General features: G+C 38.4%; 1 protein-coding gene across 2 annotated transcripts in view; it reads right to left on the bottom strand.

Annotated features, from left to right (window-relative positions):
- UBTD2 (ubiquitin domain containing 2) overlaps window positions 1–20,433 on the bottom strand; it is a 235,257-nt gene that overhangs the window by 71,323 nt on the left and 143,501 nt on the right. For both annotated transcript variants that reach the window (XM_053717124.1, XM_053717125.1), the window contains one exon: window positions 15,252–15,488. In XM_053717124.1, coding sequence (XP_053573099.1) covers window positions 15,252–15,488 — 237 coding nt within the window. The remainder of the gene's footprint in view (window positions 1–15,251; window positions 15,489–20,433) is intronic.

Below are 20,433 nucleotides of genomic sequence, written 5' to 3'. Positions count from 1 at the left end.
CCCACCATTATCCCCTAAGAGTCACCTGTAGAATAATTGGACATATTATAAGGGCTTAACTACACACAAGGTTCAATCAAGCATGGCGAATAAAAGAGCCTCTAAGCCATCTAAAGGGTCACAATCTACTAGTCTGGAAAGTTATTTAATTGCCCCTGAGACACCCTCAGGCCTTGCTAAAGAGCAATCCAGGCCTAATGGACATGATGCTACAATGCAGACACAGCATATGGAACTAGCACAACATGATTACCTCACCAAAGATGACATTAAACATTTGTCCTCTAAACATGACATTAGAGAAGCAATGATGGATGTGAAACGTATGTTTGGGGAACTTAAACAAGATATTGCCACAATAGAACATAGAGTGGTTGGGGTGGAAGAGACACAGGAGTCACTGCGCTCAGATTTACAGCATCACTCTAGCTGTCTCCAATCACAAGAGACTACGGTGCATATCCTGACTGAAAGAATAGAAGATCTTGAGAACCGGAGTAGGCGCAATAACTTGCGCCTCCGGGGGATCCCTGAAACAGTCACCCCTCCTGAAATAACACCCTATCTCCAAGATCTGTTCAAATTTATTAAGAATGCACCTGCGGCAGCGCGAGGTTCAGATAGAGCGTGCTCATAGAGCCCTCAGGCCCAAGCCGTCTGTCAGAGCCCCGCCATGAGACATTATTGTTAAATTTCTGTCATACAGGGATAAAGAGGAGATCCTTAGATATGCAAGAAACAAGCCACATGTTCTGTATGAAGGTGCGGAAATCAAGGTTTTTACAGACCTATGCCCAGCCACTCTTCAGAAGAGGAGGGACCTTAGATACATAATCACAACACTTCAGGCACAAAACATACAATACAGGTGGGGATTCCCTACCTGCATTATAGCATCCAAGGATGGGGCCACAGTAATTTTCAAGACCTTGGCGGATTTACCAGCTTTCAATCAGGCATTGGGCACACAGATACGGCCTCCAAATGTGGGAGCAGGACCGGACCCACTGGTACCTGCAGGTCAGAGAGCACATGAAGAAGTAATCCACCCGGACTGAGGGGATAATTGGATCTACAGGCGCCACTTGTGGCTTCTCTCTTGAACTAGAGTCATCTCTCTTCCAAGCACCATTTGAATAAACTTTGATCCTTCCTTACTGGCCCCGTGGCCTAGCGCAGCCTGTTTACCTCTAGTGAACCACCTGACTCCTGACCCCTTGGGGCCTAAGTTGCATTTCAGCCTTGTATGGCTGCCTTATATGGTATGGAGAATGCATAACCCCCTGGAACAATACGAGATTTGATTGCCCACATATGCACATTTTTTATTCCTCACTGTAACACTTGCTTGTCTGTTTCCAGATTACATGTTTAATTCTTTCGCAGATATGTTAATGCTTTTGCAGGGGCCATTTAATCACTGCTGTGAATGTATGCATGGAGAGGTAGCGAGGTTTGGCGGATAAGTACGCTCGCAATTTTAAAGATGCGAGTTTGAACATAGTTGACGACTTTGTACATATCAGTTTGCGAGTTTTGACGCGAGATTTGTTGCGGGTAGCTCGCTGACTGCTTAGTACATGGATAGGGGAGGGCTTGGGGTCCCTCAACTTTTTACATATCGTAAAGCTATTGATCTTCAGTGCTTGGTGGAGTGGTGTCATAACTCCAAAGACAAGGCCTGGATAGGACTTTATGGTAACATCTTACGCAGAGGTAATGTTGGCTCGCTTGCCTGGGTGACAGCAGCTAAGCGCCCCAAACAAATTCAACGGTATCCGTTGTTGGACGTGTTCCACACTTGGGACGATCTAATCAGGGCGGATAATAGCATCTCGACTAGGAATGCACCTGTTACCCCTGTTCGAGAAAATCCAGACAATGGCATTGCCAATAAGCAGTACTCCACAGGGTCATCTTATACCTTGGCTCAGACGGCCATATCTTCCTCGATTACTCAAGGAAAACTTAAGACACAAGAGGACCTTGCCGAGTGGGATGAGTGGCTGTTCTCATCCTGGTTTCGGGTAGCACAATTGCATCATTATTATGATAATGTCAAAGACAAAGAGCTGTTCACCAGACAGAAGACAACGTTTGAGGTGCTATGCACCACGGATAGGGCTCAGAGACATTTGATATCATGTCTATACAGGCTGCTGCTGGTCCGAAAGGAGAGCACATTACCCTCCTATGTGGATGCGTGGCATAGAGAGCTGGGCACTGAGATTGACACGAAATCATGGTTAAAAATATTCGAAAAAGCAAAAAGGACATCTGTCTCAGCACGCCTACAAGAAATGCACTACAAGTTTCTGAGTAGGTGGTATCTCACCCCTCAGAGGCTAAAAAAAATCTATCCGCATTCTGGGGGGGAGTGCTGGAGGGGCTGTGGTGAGGAAGGTACGATACTGCACATTTGGTGGACTTGCCCTTTGATACAACCCTTTTGGGAAGCAGTGCTCAGAGAATGTAGCAGAGTTTTAACTATCCTTATACCACCCGATCCACACTATTTGCTATTCCATAAACTCCCTAAAATTGCAGAGGAAGCCAAACAAAGATTGTTTTCCCTAATGTTTAACAGTGCGAAGGGATTAATCCCAAAATATTGGAAATCACTACAAGTACCAAGCTTGGGAGACTGGAAGATTGGAGTTGGGGACTTGCTCCGCCTGGAGAGATATCCCTACCTCAATATAGGCAAACTTACGACTCATGAATATATGCTATTGCTTTGGGAGGGCAAATCTCTATAAAAGGTGCTTATCACATCTGAACCCTGCATCTCTGGGATGCAAAGCTTTGAATTAGTTATGTTTTTTTTTTTTTTTTTTTTCCCCTATCCCCCTCACTCTCTCTCTTCTTATTTCCACCTTTCTTTTCCCTTGATTGGGAACTATTATGGAATGGGCCAGCAGTGCCTTAACATAACCTCTGCTTTATGAACCAAGGAGCAGGGGTTTGTAGTATTAAAAGCAAAATCAGTCATGCATGCTGAGTCCACCGAAGAAAATTGATAAGCGTGAAATAGAAATTGATGTTTAGTTGTTTGTTATACTAGTTAATCTTTTATTGCCAATGAACAAACAAAGTTTAAGATACGGAACTACTAGCAATTGTATAAGATCTTAAGTTCCGACACTGATTCGGTGTCATGCTGGAAGCTGTAGATTCTGAAAAATGTAGAATGTGTTCTGTAATGCAAGTTCATTCAATAAAGCTTTTTTTAAAGAAAAAAAAAAAAAAAAAATGATCCAAATTGAAAAAATAAATAATAGACACTTCTGTGCCTAAAGGTTTTAATATTTAGAGCCGTTACATCAAGTTGCTATAGTATAACCTTGACCATTCAACAACCAAGGCAACATTAACTTCTGTTGGTTGTGATTATACACTGAACCATGATACATTACACCTTTGAATCATCCAAGATGGACTGACTGACTGAAATATGGATACCATAATAACCGCAATAAAGTTTGCTTGTTGTCTCCTGACTCTGCATGGACGTTGAGGCATTAAGAGAATTCAGAAGAGACACGTAAATATGTTTGAAATCCAATGTCTGAGAGAAAGCATCTAACACCATTGCGATTGTGGAGATGTAAACTAGCTGGAGAAATTTCACCTGTTCAGCTAACGTGTTTGATAGATTTCTTAAATAAGCTGCTATGTAATTCTGTTTAACTGGAAGTTGAACAGAGGTTATTTTCCACATCCAAGGGACTAATGGACTAATTTCCTTAAGGATTGTATGACATTTTGTCCCTGCATGGATCTGTATGTAAAATACTGACATCCTGTTTTCTTTGAAAATCTGTATTTACTGTCAGAAATCCTGAAAATCATGCAGTGTTAGGGTTATTGCTCTTAAATCCATAATGTTTAAAAGCAGACTTGATTCCTCCGGGTTTCATCATCTTTGTACATATTGCACCTGAATTTCCACTGCAAATAGAAAAAACTGAACATGAAAGTATGTATCTCCTATGTAAATACATTAAGAGGAGTTGGCTTCATGGTACTTGTGATCCTATTTTTGTTCATAGACCTCATTTCCAAAACTGGCTTCCATAACCCATCTTTTTTTCTTCAGAAGTCAAAAGTGAAAACCCTGTTTGTGCTGGGACCCTTGTATGTTTGTGAGTTGCTAGTCACTAATCTCATATATTGATCTGAAATTGACAAACAAAATGCTTCTGAAGTGAATAATCAAGATCCCACGAAAATCAGAATAATCAAGGTTCCACTAAAATCACCTGGTTATGTAGATCATCATTGTAACCACATCCTTTCTAGACTGTTAATATTTTGTTCAGCAATATCTCTTGATGCCCCAGGATCATCTGTGTGAAACCTAATTTTCTTGGAAAGAGGAGTACTGGCAGCATGAGGGGCTTTCAGTCAGTATAATGTAGGGTAAGCCAAGATACATAAGTGAATGAATTAAACAGCCTACAACTGCAACATTGCTAAAGGGATAGGAAAGTCAATATTAAACTTGTATGATTCCGATAGAGCATGTTATTTTAAGACACTTGAGCAATAGATCTCTATTACCACCCCTTCTAAGTACTTTAATTTGCTCTATAACCTGGAACCGAAGTTTGACCTGCTGATAAAAAATGATGTGCCACAGGGGCTGTCACTACTTTACATCTGATATTACTTTTGTGTTCAGTAATGCGGAAACGGACCCTCCTAGAGGACTCTCCAATATAGGCCCACCCACATGGGCACTTAATCATATATATCACATAGCTGGTATTACATGTAAAATGTTCCTTGTAGTAAAATTTATGACCAGTCTGGGGATGTAAAAAATATCGACTTTTAATTAATGAATTACAATTACTACATCCAAGACAGGGAAAACAGCCAAAATTCTTCTTAGTAATATAATGTTGAGATAGTGTTTTGCCAGAGCCAATGTCGGCTCTCATTAAAATATAGCTCAAGCTTCTACTCCACTTGTAAGCTGGCATTGGCAATTGGCTAAACACATCAACACCCAAATTACACCTACTCAAAACATACCAATGTTTGCGAATAATTCTAGCAACATGCTGACTTTGTCTGGAATACTCAGACACAAAAATTATTCTCTTATCCTTTTTATTTTTAGATTGCTGTGGCTTTAAGAGGGAATCCCTATCTAACGTGTATACAGTTTAAATAGTATTTGATATTAAATCCCTAGGGTAACACCTTTCCAAAAACTTTTGCCCCATTTCAGAGAGTCTTTCGACTCCTCCGTTACAATGCGTTTAACTCGTAGCATTTGACTCTTGTGCAATGACTTAATCAAAGCAGGATGATGGGCACTATTGAAAAACAATAGATTATTCCTATCCGTGTCCTTCCTGAATAAATCAGTTTTGAAACCATATCCATCCTTTGAAATAGTCACATCCAAAAAATTAATACATACCTCACTATATGATAACTTAAATTATTTAACTCTGTAACAAACAGTTTAAGGTCTCCAATGTCGCCCAGCCATACCCCAAAAATATCGTCAATATAGCGCCACCAGGTGGCGCCACATTGACAAAACAAGGAATTCTCAAACACAAATTTTTCCTTAAATAAATTCATAAAAATGTTGGCATAATTCGGGGTGACGTTGGAGCCCATGGCTGTACCCTGTAAATAAAAACAATCCTCAAACAAAAAGTAATTATTGTATAATATCTCCAATAATTGCATGATAAACCAAATCTGTGCTTTTGAGCAAATACCAGCAGTCAATAGGGCATGTTGTACAGCACCTAAGCCACTCACATGTGTAATGGACGTATACAGGCTAGCAACATCCAGACTGAACAGAATAAACTTGTCAGTCTGGAGTTGCAAATCCTTAAAGGGACACTGAACCCAAAATTTTTCTTTCGTGATTCAGATAGAGCATGCAATTTTAAACAACTTTCTAATTTACTCCTATTATCAATGTTTCTTCGTTCTCTTGCTATCTTTATATAAAAAAAGGCATCTAAGCTTTTTTTTCTTGGTTCAGAACTCTGGACAGCAGTTTTTGATTGAAGGATGAATTTATCCACCAATCAGCAAGGACAACCTAGGTTGTTCACCAAAAATGGGCCGGCATCTAAACTTACATTCTTGCATTTCAAATAAAGATACCAAGAGACTAAGGAACATTTGATAATAGGAGTAAATTAGAAAGTTGCTTAAAATTTCATGCTCTATCTGAATACAAAAGAAAAAAAAATTGGGTTCAGTGTCCCTTTAAGTTTTAATAAAAAATAATTTGTGTCCCTCACAAATCTACTTGACTGATATATATGATTAAGTGCCATGTGGGCGGGCCTATATTGGAGAGTCCTCTAGGAGGGTCCGTGACCGCATTACTGAACACAAAAGTAATATCAGATGTAAAGTAGTGACAGCCCCTGTGGCACATCATTTTTTATCAGCAGGTCATCACATTAGTTAACTTCGGTTCCAGGTTATAGAGCAAATTAAAGTACCTAGAAGGGGTGGTAATAGAGATCTATTGCTCAAACAACGTGAGACTTTTTGGATCTTTCATCTTGATACCCTGGAACCGAAGGGGTTAAATAGAGATATAAATTTGTCAGTATTTTACTAGTAGATACCCAACGTATCTTTTTCTAGTATCTCTGTATAGAATAATTCTTTGTGTTACATTTTAGTACATTATACGCAGCAAGTTTGTAGAATTTATTAAATGCATCTATTATTAGTGACATTTATCACACATTTGTTACAATTCTCCTTTTTGCTTTTAAGTATGGGCTCCATGTACTAAGCCGTCAATTCATCCGTCATTTTAGACGCGGATAAACTCGCCGTTACTCGCCGCGGGCGAAATGGTGTCCGCTGTCACTATGTACTAATAATCCCCCAATAAATAGACAAGTCTAGCCCGCCGCGAGCAGTGGCGGATTATTGATAAATTTGACACCTCGCTCGCCGCGACTAAGCTGATGTACTTAACTTTCAGTTGAATTGTCTGGCCAATTATTAACACGTAACATGCAAGGTGTCACGAACATCATAGTAGTCGCGGGAATAGAATTTTGCTCCTATAAAAGTTCAACTTATCTAAATAACTTTATTATTGTTCAAAATTTTTTGAAGAGTGATAACAGAGCGTTATTTTTGTAATATTTATTTACAATTTGGATATGGCTTCATCTGGATCTGATAATATATAAATATTAATAAAAACATAATTATAAAGATTGACAACTATACAATACAAATTTAAAATATAGATTACTCTTTAATTACAGTCGACAAATTTGGCGCAATTTATGTACATGGAAATGAGAGACAAATTAGACGCCAGTTATGCTGTACAATGCTGATATTACTGCCTTTTATATATGTCTAGACTGGCGTCTAGATTGACTTTCCTACTGTTTTGTACCTTGCCCGCCACCTAAAAGGTGGCGAGGCAAAAATAACGAGGTGGGAGCGGAAATTGTAGCGAGCGGACAAATAGATTTTTTAGTACATTCGTTTTTGGCGAGTTGGTGGTCAAATGTGTCTAATTACAGTGAAAAATGGAGAGGTAGCGAGGTTTGGCGGATAAGTACGCTCGCAATTTTAAAGATGCGAGTTTGAACATAGTTGACGACTTTGTACATATCAGTTTGCGAGTTTTGACGCGAGATTTGTTGCGGGTAGCTCGCTGACTTAGTCTCTAATTTGTATTGGGGATACTGTATATATGTATGTACTAGTTGTGTTTTACACTTTAGCATTACATTAGGATTTGCTCTGGAGGCTTCATAGCTGTTTGGTATATACATTTTTGTCAGATTTATCTTTATTTATAACAGCAGATGGCGCTATTTGTTACAAGCTCAGTTCTGGTTATAGATTGTAAGGGTTAAACCCCAGGAGCCTATTTAAACAGGTGAATCTGTTTGTATTTTGGGAGTTTGGTAGTAACTCCAGGAGGGTTCAACCAGTTGGACTGTTGTACTGTTTGCCTTCAGCAAAGAAGTGACATGCACTCATAGGAGGCAGGTGAGGCAGTGCGCAATATTATAGAGTTTGATGTAAAAAAAAAAAAAAAATTTGCCTTATTTATTTTTAATAAAATTCTATATTTTTATTTTTATTTTGCCCCAAATGGCAGGTGCGGCACTGCCTCACCTGCCATTTGGGGCAAAATAAAAATAAAAATATAGAATTTTATTAAAAATAAATAAGGCAAATTTTTTTTTTTTTTTTTTTTTACATCAAACTCTATAATATTGCGCAATAGAGAGGCACTGGGTTCTGGTGTTTCTCTATTGCGCAATATTTTACATGTATTTTATAACTAGCTGCTCTGCAGCATCACCCAGTGGTGATTTGCAGGAGCAGTGCGGCTGAAAAAACTGTTATATGAGGCATCTCTAATGATTTAGCTCCCTGGCTCTGCTGTAGACTACTGTCTATGCCGGTGTCCACTGCGCATGCGCATGGTAGAAGCAGTCTGGCGGCGCAGGAACAACAGTCAGTGCCACTGCTGCCTTTTTGGGACTGGCTCAATCTGACTGTCACCACGTCACTGTGAGCCGGAGTGTGAGCAAAGTAACGAGTGGAGGAGCCTGCCTGAGAGAGAGAGCTAACCGACCGCATATCGCAGCTGCTGCCCCCCTGGTCCGTCCTGCCTGACGACCTGTCACCTGACCTGACTAAGGATTGGAAGGAGCCGTCATCGCCGAGTCCAAGAACACAGCCCATCACACTGTCACACAAGTAAGTCATCACTCGTCAGAATGACAAGCCATGCCATCGTGTGTGATTGTGTGATTATGTGATCGTGCTGTGATAATTTATTGTGAGGCTTGTGGTTGTTAGCTGTAAAATACGGATAGTGGCCGCCCCCCCTCTGCTCTGCTGTTAAATTTTAAGTGCCTGTGTGACCGTTGCAGGCGTCAATGTTGTGACATCGTCTCTGCTTATTTGTTTAATAAATGTATTCTGTGCTAAATTTGTTCACACTGTAATAATATATTAAATAAGGCAGAGTAGTGGCCGCCCCCTCTGTTAAACTTTGTGTATGACCCGGTCAGCTTGCAAGTTGCTATGCCATGTTCTCTCTGGCTGCTTACTAAATATATTTTACAGAATGTTTAGCCATCTTGTGATTTTGGGCACATTAAATATTATAGGCAGAGAAGTGGCCGCCCCCTCTGATGTTAAGCTTTAAGTGTCTGTGTCTGACCGTGACAGTCAGACACTTAAAGTTTTACATCAGAGGGGGAGGCCACTACTCTGCCTATAATATTTAATGTGCCCAAAATCACAAGATGGCTAAACATTCTGTAAAATGTATTTAGTAAGCAGAGAAGATAGCATAGCAAGTTACAACACTGACCAGGTCAGACACAAAGTTTAACATCAGAGGGGGAGGTTACTACTCTGCCTATAATATTTAATGTGCACAAAATCACAAGATGGCTAAACATTCTGTAAAATGTATTTAGTAAGCAGAGAAGATAGCATAGCAAGTTACAACACTGACCAGGTCAGACACAAAGTTTAACATCAGAGGGGGAGGCCACTACTCTGCCTATAATATTTAATGCGCACAAAATCACAAGATGGCTGCTCATTCTGTAAAATATATTTAGTAAGCAGCCAGAGAACATAGCATAGCAAGTTGCAAGCTGACCGGGTCATACACAAAGTTTAACATCAGAAGGGGAGGCCACTACTCTGCCTTATAATATATTAAACATTTACTATGCACAAAATCACAAGATGGCTGCTCATTCTGTAAAATTAATTTAGTAAGCAGAGAGGATTTCAGTAGCAACATTGAATTTGCAAGCAAAGAACATAAATAATTAAAGTTAAATTCACTTTAAATATTTATTTTCTTTGCTTGCAAATTCAATGTTGCTATTGCTACTGAAATCTTCTCTGCTTACTAAATTAATTTTACAGAATGAGCAGCCATCTTGTGAATGTTTTGGAAGTTTATTGTTAGGAATTTAGGATTAATATGTGATTAGCAGCTAAATATCTTTAGGTTGAAATTTGAATAGAGCTCCCCCTGTGGCAATCATTGTGTAAATTGGCCAAATCATGTCACATTTCTTATTAACCCGTAGTACAATGGTCTCTTTCTGTTCTTGAAAAAGGGGGCAAAATAAATAAAGTGTATTGCAATTTTTTTAAATAATTTTTTATATTACAATTTAAAGGTGTTTTATGTCCCATAAGGCCCTTACCATAATTATTAACCAGACCGGTTAACTGCAGAGTGGCGTTAGTGGACTGGTCTGGTGCTGTATCTGCTTTTTTTCTTACTCATTTTGAATGGGTCAACTGTATTACTCAAATAATGAAATTACATGGAATTATTAACCTGATAATAATATTACAGCCCCCAAGAATTTGAATTTTGGATTGAATCAGAAATGACTTTTTTTGTGTGGCATCTTAAAAGGGGGATATGTTGTAATAAAAATACCTTTTTAAAAAAGCTTCCAGTGCTGAATCAATAACATAATATACTATTTTATTTTTATGCTTCCACAATCATTTTGCTTCCTTCTCTTGTTATCCTTTGCTGAAATGTTTATCCCTGGTAAGTGCAGGAGCAACAAAGAACCTAGGTTCTAGGGGCTGACTGGTGGCTGCATATTGCATAATGCATACAGAATACAGATTGTCATTGGCTCACCCATGTGTTCAGTTAGAAAACAGTAGTGCATTGCTGCGCCTTCAACAAATTATACCAAGAGAATAAAATTTGTCTTCAATGAGTATAATCAGTGACACTGCATTTGCCTATATAATCATTATTTAATTTGTTTCTTACGTGTATGCGTGTGTTGTAAATAATGCAGCCCTTATGCAACCTGCTAATTTAATCGTCAATTTAAGCTACCACTATGGTTCATATATTGGGTTCTTCTCGGGCATATCATAGTCAGTGCCTCACTTGCCTCTGACCTCACCGCACGTCACTGGCAAAGAATAACAAGAGAACAAAGCAAATTTGATAATGGAAGTAAATTGGAAAGTTGTTTAAAATTGAATGTTCTATCCAAATCACAAAATACAATTTTGGGGTTTCCTGTCCCTTGGCTGCCGGAGTGTGTTGCAGCAGACTGCTTACAACTGTTAGCATTTCTTCCATTAACACCTTGGCTGCCAGAGAAGATAGTATAACATCGGTATACTTAAAAGGGACATAACAGCCAAAATTGGAATCCACATGGATGCATTTCAGTTTTGAATAGAAGAATTTTTGTATTAGAAAAAAGTTTCTAATAAAAGCTAGCACAGAGAGCCTAAAGGTGCTAGTACTATCTGGTACTGACTCAATTTGTTATTTGCTGACATAATACAAGCCCCACTGGCAATCTGAGCAGCTGCAGTGTTGAAAATGCTGGTGCAATTAGAATATTTATTTCACATGCACGTGCAGAGAAAAATGTTAACACTAAAACAGTGATAACTTTTACTAGAAGCATTTTTGCCAATGAATTTATAATTCAGATATGTTTATATTCAATAATTTAATTAATCTATATGCATTTTTTTTTTACTGGAATGTTCCTTTAAATATGAGATGGTGGGATTATTAGTGGTAACCAAGATAAGGTCTGAGTATTTTTTATATCTTCTGTTTACACAATAGAGGAAACAATGTTAGAGATAATACAGCAAAATACCACAGGACTGGCATAAAACTGACCTACAATTTTAAAATGGAACCAGAGTTCATCAATAGAGCATTAGATCTGTAAGCCTAATTATATTAATTGAAGAGCTCCTAGAAGGGGATATCAGGGATATTTCAAATTGTAAATTGGAAGGGGAGGGTATATATGGTGAAGAGGTGGAGTCCAGAAGAATTAACTCCTAGCACCAAGAAACTATAACCCAGACTGTACAGAATGTTATCACACAAGCAAGAGATTAACAGATTTTAAATATTCATGAAAACAGTTGCCATGTTTAACTGCTGTTTTTCATAAGCAACATTTAGTTTTCTTTTTTTAGGTTTCTTTATGTTTAGGTTGCAGATGAAATAAACCTTGCTTCTGTTTAGTACTGTATTTTGTACTGTACGTGTTATCTTAATAATGGACATCATATCGTTGACGAGAGGAAGGGAACATAATTGCATAACATGTTATATCATTTTTGGACAGCACATCCTACAAGTTTTAGAAAAAGCAGAAATGACAAGTATTGCCAGTCTTCATATGTTTTAAAATGAAACTACTTTTTAATTTTAAGTTATATTATCCTATTTTTTTTAAGAAACATGTCATTTGAGACACTGCAGAATGTCTGAAAGAGACAAGTTATACAATTGTTTGTTTGTTTTGTTTTTAATTTTACTAGAATATACATGAGTGTTTTAAGGTAACCAAACCATCATAAATGAATATATGGAAAGTATAAAATCATAAACATGGTAATCAGGGATTAGGTTTGGATTACAGCAACATTGGCTATTTTTTATGTGCATCAGCTCTTGCTTTTTCAAAACTTACTGTTTGTGTGAGGTTTTTTAATGCTTCAGGAAAATTAAGTCAAGAAGAAAATCATTTGAAAAATTCTTCCGTGATTGAGTTTGAATTGTGTTTTACATCATACTGGCTCAGCCCCAAAGCTACATTCCCAGTTCTTGCCGTCCTGCATCATAAGCATGGCATTGGAGTTAGATGAGCCTGTTTCATCTTTAAGAGTAGGGGGTTGAGTCATGAGGAGAGGCTGAGGACATTGATTTATTCCAAACTTTAAGCCTATTCTAAGCTAAATTACATATTTTAAACAAGCCATTGCAGAGCAACCTAAAGAGGCCATTGAAGAATCTAAAAAAGCATATTTAAGTCTTAGAACCACCAATGTGGAAGCTTTAACACAGACTTAACTTTCTGACTCCGGTTAAATGCTACAATAGATTACAACTTTGGAATGTGCCTCACTGCATGTGGAAGCTCAAGAAGTTACTATGCTATCCTTGAAACAACTAAAATATTGTACTACAAGTACCAATAAGAAAAGAAGCAAGTACGATATTAGTCATCACAACAGAACGTTATAATTTTGCTGAAAGATTGGAAAAGGATAGATCTTTTTTGATATCTCATACTTGTTGAGGTTATACGATGTGAGATTCACACTTTGTTGTGCAGCAGCCCCTATTTACAAAAATGTACTAAACGCTATAGCTTTTCCCCCTCCACATTCATGTGCTTTTCCGGTCCTGGAAGCACACAAAAGATGCAGAAAAAAGATATCCAATTACACATTCAATAAATACCTCAATTTGATGGAGGTTTGATAAAGTCAGTAGAAACTCAAAAGGAATATTTGAATTGTTTGACTTCTAATCACTATCAACATAAAGCACAAACAAATTAACCCCTTAACCCTTTGAGTGCCAAGCACTTTCCCACCTGGGTGCTAAGGTGATTTAAGGTTTTTTTATTTTTTACTTTTGTATTTTTTTCCCCAGATCCCCAAGACTTACACCATTGTAAAGGTTAGGCGATTACCCTTCCAACGGTGGGTCTTGGGGGGCTGTAGCTACTTAGATGCCTGAGATACAGGCGTCTAAGCAGCATGACCCCTTTCCCTATACTTTGTATTGTAAATTTTTAATAAAGTTGCACGGTGATGTCATCACGTCATTGCGCATGACGTCACCGCTCAAAACGTGAAGCCCCAGTGATGCCTGTCACTATGCAGGCCCGATCGCTGGGGTAGGAACGGGTGGGAGCCCCCAAATCTCCCTCAAGGTGGAATAGTGCTAGCGACGGTTCTGAACTGTCGTTGGCACCAGAGTGGAAAACTCTGCAACGGCTCAGAGCCATCGTTAGCACTCAAGGGGTTAAAGGGATACTGAACCCAATTTTTTTCTTTCATGATTCAGATAGAGCATGCAATTTTAGGCAACTTTCTAATTTACTTCTATTATCAAATTTTCTTTGTTCAGCACCTAGGTAGGGCTATCCAGGGTCTGTTTCAAAAATGGGCCGGCTTGTAAGCTTACATGTCTGCTTTTTCAAATAAAGATACCCAGAGACTGAAGAAAAATTAATAGAAGTAAAATTAAAAAGTTACTTAAAATTGAACGCTCTATCTGAATAATAAAAGAAAAAAATTGGTCTTTTAGCCCTTAAGGACCAGCACCATACCCTGTATGGCACTGCTATCCTGGGCCTCTTTCTGCCACGATCTCACTAACAATGGTGAGATAGCACTATTTCTGCATGCCCCACGAGTGGGCAGTGTGGAAATAGCCGTGCAGAAAGACTGATCTTGGTGGTGTGGGAGGGTCAGGAGGGAGGCGGTGGGCGGCCCATCGCTGGAGGGGGGCTGGAATGTGCAGGAGGGGGCGGGAAAGGGTGGAGCCACTACACTGCAGAAATTAAGCCCTAAGAGAGGGGAACATTGTAATAAGAGGGGAGAGAGGGGCAATAGTAAAGGATTGCTTGGAAGGGAGAGGTGGGGTGGGCAAGGGGGGCCGCAACACTTCAGAAAATTATAATAAAAAAATTAAAAAACTTTAAAAAAAAAAAAAAAGACAAAACACCTAAAACTTAACCTTACAAGCTACCTGATTAACCCCTCAACTGCCAGGAATTTCAAAAGTGTGGTGCACAGCTGCAATTAGCAGCCTTCTAATTGCCAAAAAACAATGGCAAAGCTTTTACAATCATTTGTGTCATGATTGCACATGTAGTATTGTAAATAATTTCAGTGAAAAAGTTTTTAATATGATCGCATTTTGCAACAAAAAGGTGGCATGAAATATACAAAAATGGGCCTAGATCAATACTTTTGGTTGTCTACTAAAAAAGGTTTTATATATGGTATATAGGTAAACAAATAAGTAAATAAATAAATAAATAAAAAAAGGCTCTTTTTCCGTTTAAATGAAGCGATAGCAAAAATGCTAAAAATGCTCTGGTCTTTTGAAGAAGTTTTGATATGCCCGGTCTTTAAGGGGTTAAAAAACAAATCTTTATTGCTCTGTTATTGTTTCTTAAGTTCATAAGCACGCAAGTATAGGTGACAAATGATCTTAAAACACATTGTGATTGGTTAATGTAGCAAGACAAAAATATGTAGGAATAGTCACAATACATATACATGTTAAGTACTTTGTAAGTGTGTATGTTCTTCCCCCAAGCCCTGATCAGTGGAGCAGGGGATTAACAGCTTAGTTAAATTTTACAACCATAATTATTGTGCAGAAATGTGCTGGTACTTTTCACAAAAACACCTACCATGTGGTAATGTTATACTTGCACCATCAATAATTGCTTGTGCCAGTTCATGATCATTACTTTCAAAAGCATGTGCAGCAGCCTTTAAGGCATCCCAAATCTCTTTTCGTCCTTCAAATGCAGGTGCAGTGTCCCAGAACTCATCCCGTTTGCTCCGCAACTGTCCATCTGTCATAGGATAATCACTTTTCCACTTCGGTTTGTCTTTTTTCAAAGGTTGGTTACGACCTAAAGCCACTGCAAAATAAAGACAGACACAAGCTTAGTAAACAAAAATAAGTTATTTTTTTTTAAATACATATTTTACTACTTAAACTGTATATTTTACAGCCGCCCCATAAAAATTCATACTAAAGAGAACATTATTAAAGCCTAGGTTTATTCTTACTGACAAATCACACTTCAAACTAGAAGCATATCTGTATTGGGGGTATATGTTTTCTGCCCACTGTAGAGAGCGAAAACACCACCAAGAAGTTTGAAGGTATGTGGACACACACACACACATAAAAAAAACAAACCTCAGCATTTAGATCAATCATGCAAGGAAAACCACAAGACCACTTTGAAATAGTTATACAAAGAAGCTTCATAATATCAGTACTGCAACTGCAAACACCAGAGTGGGGAAAAAACAGAACCTTGAAAACAACAATCTCCTTTAGAAATCATCAGGATTGAAAAGAAAAATCAATTTTGTCGAAGAAAATTTAGAAGATTTCTGGCCTTTTCGTGACGACAATAGATAAAAAAACATAATTTATGTAAGAACTTACCTGATAAATTCATTTCTTTCATATTAGCAAGAGTCCATGAGCTAGTGACGTATGGGATATACATTCCTACCAGGAGGGGCAAAGTTTCCCAAACCTTAAAATGCCTATAAATACACCCCTCACCACACCCACAATTCAGTTTAACGAATAGCCAAGAAGTGGGGTGATAAGAAAAAAGTGCGAAAGCATATAAAATAAGGAATTGGAATAATTGTGCTTTATACAAAAAAATCATAACCACCACAAAAAAGGGCGGGCCTCATGGACTCTTGCTAATATGAAAGAAATGAATTTATCAGGTAAGTTCTTACATAAATTATGTTTTCTTTCATGTAATTAGCAAGAGTCCATGAGCTAGTGACGTATGGGATAATGACTACCCAAGATGTGGATCTTTCCACACAAGAGTCACTAGAGAGGGAGGGATAAAATAAAGACAGCCAATTCCTGCTGAAAATAATCCACACCCAAAATAAAGTTTAATGAAAAACATAAGCAGAAGATTCAAACTGAAACCGCTGCCTGAAGTACTTTTCTACCAAAAACTGCTTCAGAAGAAGAAAATACAACAAAATGGTAGAATTTGGTAAAAATATGCAAAGAGGACCAAGTTGCCGCTTTGCAAATCTGATCAACCGAAGCTTCATTCCTAAACGCCCAGGAAGTAGAAACTGACCTAGTAGAATGAGCTGTAATCCTATGAGGCGGAGTCTTACCCGACTCAACATATGCAAGATGAATTAAAGATTTCAACCAAGATGCCAAAGAAATGGCAGAAGTTTTCTGGCCTTTCTAAAACCGGAAAAGATAACAAATAAACTAGAAGTCTTTCGGAAAGACTTAGTAGCTTCAACATAATATTTCAAAGCTCTAATAACATCCAAAGAATGCAACGATTTCTCCTTAGAATTCTTAGGATTAGGACATAATGAAGGAACCACAATGTCTCTACTAATGTTGTTGGAATTCACAACTTAGGTAAAAATTCAAAAGAAGTTCGCAACACCGCCTTATCCTGATGAAAAATCAGAAAAGGAGACTCACAAGAAAGAGCAGATAATTCAGAAACTCTTCTGGCAGAAGAGATGGCCAAAAGGAACAAAACTTTCCAAGAAAGTAATTTAATATCCAATGAATGCATAGGTTCAAATGGAGGAGCTTGAAGAGCCCCCAGAACCAAATTCAAACTCCAAGGAGGAGAAATTGACTTAATGACAGGCTTTATACGAATCAAAGCTTGTACAAAACAATGAATATCAGGAAGAATAGCAATCTTTCTGTGAAAAAGAACAGAAAGAGCAGAGATTTGACCTTTCAAGGAACTTGCGGACAAACCCTTATCTAAACCATCCTGAAGAAACTGTAATATTCTCGGTATTCTGAAAGAATGCCAAGAAAAATGATGAGAAAGACACCAAGAAATATAAGTCTTCCAGACTCTATAATATATCTCTCTGGATACAGATTTACGAGCCTGTAACATAGTATTAATCACAGAGTCAGAGAAACCTCTTTGACCAAGAATCAAGCGTTCAATCTCCATACCTTTAAATTTAAGGATTTCAGATCCTGATGGAAAAAAGGACCTTGAGACAAAAGGTCTGGTCTTAACGGAAGAGTCCACGGTTGGCAAGAGGCCATCCGGACAAGATCCGCATACCAAAACCTGTGAGGCCATGCCGGAGCTACCAGCAGAACAAACGAGCATTCCTTCAGAATCTTGGAGATTACTCTTGGAAGAAGAACTAGAGGCGGAAAGATATAGGCAGGATGATACTTCCAAGGAAGTGATAATGCATCCACTGCCTCGCCTGAGGATCCCGGGATCTGGACAGATACCTGGGAAGTTTCTTGTTTAGATGAGAAGCCATCAGATCTATTTCTGGAAGTTCCCACATTTGAACAATCTGAAGAAATACCTCTGGGTGAAGAGACCATTCGCCCGGATGCAACGTTTGGCGACTGAGATAATCCGCTTTCCAATTGTCCATACCTGGGATATGAACCGCAGAGATTAGACAGGAGCTGGATTCCGAGATACTTCTTTCATAGCCAGAGGACTGTGAGTCCCTCCTTGATGATTGATGTATGCCACAGTTGTGACATTGTCTATCTGAAAACAAATGAACAACTCTCTCTTCAAAAGAGGCCAAGACTGAAGAGCTCTGAAAATTGCACGGAGTTCCAAAATATTGATCGGAAATCTCACCTCCTGAGATTCCCAAACCCCTTGTGCCGTCAGATACCCCCACACAGCTCCCCAACCTGTAAGACTTGCATCTGTTGAGATTATAGTCCAGGTCGGAAGAACAAAGAAGCCCCCTGAACTAAACGATGGTGATCTGTCCACCATGTCAGAGAGTGTCGTAAAATCGGTTTAAAGATATTAATTGAGATATCTTTGAGGAATCCCTGCACCATTGGTTCAGCATACAGAGCTGAAGAGGTCGCATGTGAAAACGAGCAAAGGAGATCGCATCTGATGCGGCAGTCCTAAGACCCAACATTTCCATGCATAAGGCTACCAAAGGGAATGATTGTGACTGAAGGTTTTGACAAGCTGATATCAATGTTAAACTTCTCTTGTCTGACAAGGACAGAGTCATAGACACTGAAATTATCTAGAAACCTAAAAAGGTTACCCTTGTCTGAGGAATCAATGAACTGATTGGTAAATTGATCCTCCAACCATGAACTTGAAGAAACAACACAAGTCGATTCGTATGAGATTCTTCGAAAATGAGAAGACTGAGCAAGTACCAAGATATCGTCCAAATAAGGAAATACCAAAACCCTATTCTCTGATTACAGAAAGAAGGGCACCGAGAACCTTTGAAAAAAATTCTTGGAACTGAGGCTAGGCCAAACGGTAGAGCCACAAAACTGGTAATGCTTGTCTAAAAAGAGAATCTCAGACACTAAAAGTGATCTGGATGAATCGGAATATGCAGATACACATCCTGTAAATCTATTGTAGACATATAATGCCCTTGCTAAACAAAAGGCAGGATAGTCCTACAGTAACCATCTTGAATGTTGGTATCCTAACATAACGATTCAATAATGATAGATCCGGAACTGGTCTGAAGGAATTGACCTTCTTTGGTACAATGAAGAGATAAAATAAAACCCCAGCCCCTGTTCCAGAACTGGAACTGGCATAAATACTCCAGCCAACTCTAGATCTGAAACACATTTCAGAAATGCTGAGCCTTTGCTGTGTTAACTGGGACACGGGAAAGAAAAGAATCTCTTAGCAGGAGGCCTTAACTTGAAGCCAATTCTGTACCTTTCTGAAACAATGTTTCTGAAACCAGAGATTAAGAACGGAATTGATCCAAATTTCTTTGAAGAAAACGTAATCTGCCCCATACCAGCTGAGCTGGAATAAGGGCCGCACCTTCATAGGTACTTAGGAGCTGGCTATAGGTTTCTATAAGGCTTGGATATATTCCAAACTGGAAATAGTTTCCAAACTGATACCGCTCCTGAGGATGAAGGATCAGGCTTTTGTTCCTTGTTGTGAGGAAAGGAACGAAAATGATTATTTACCCTGGAAAGAAAGGGAAAGCAAAGTTGACTTAGAAGACATGTCAGCATTCCAAGTTTAATCCATAAAGCTTTTCTAGCTAAAATAGCTAGAGACATATACCTGACATCAACTCTAATGATATCAAAAGATGGTATCACCAATAAAATTATTAGCATGTTATAGAATAATAATAATGCTATAAAATTATGATCTGTTACTTGTTGCGCTAAAGCTTCTAACCAAAAAGTTGAAGCTGCAGCAACATCCGCTAAAAATATAGCAGGTCTAAGAAGATTACCTGAACATAAGTAAGCTTTTCTTAGAAAGGATTCAATTTTCCTATCTAAAGGATCCTTAAATGAAGTACTATCTGCCGTAGGAATAGTAGTACATTAGCAGGAGTAGAGACAGCCCCATAACCTTAGGGATTTTTGTCCCAAAAAACTCTAATCTGTCAGATGGCACAGGATATAATTTGCTTAAACGTCTAGAAGGAGTAAATAAATTACCCAAATTATTCCATTCCCTGGAAATTACTTCAGAAATAGCATCAGGGAGATAAAACACTTCTGGAATAACTACAGGAGATTTAAAAACCTTATTTAAACGTTTACATTTAGTATCAAGAGGACCAGAATCCTCTATTTCTAATGCAAATAACACTTCTTTAAGTAAAGAACGAATAAATTCCATCTTGAACAAATACAAAGATTTATCAGCATCAACCTCTGAGACAGAAACCTCTGAACCAGAAGAACCATTATCAGTATCAGAATGATGATGTTCATTTAAAAATTCATCTGAAAAAAGAAGTTTTAAAAGACTTTTATGTATACTAGAAGGAGAAATAACAGACATAGCCTTCTTAATGGAT

This window comes from Bombina bombina, chromosome 6, assembly GCF_027579735.1.
Source record: "Bombina bombina isolate aBomBom1 chromosome 6, aBomBom1.pri, whole genome shotgun sequence".
In the NCBI taxonomy this organism is placed as follows: Eukaryota; Metazoa; Chordata; class Amphibia; order Anura; family Bombinatoridae; genus Bombina; species Bombina bombina.
The sequence above is the reverse complement of the archived record's forward strand: the minus strand, read 5'-3'. Positions and strand labels throughout refer to the sequence as shown.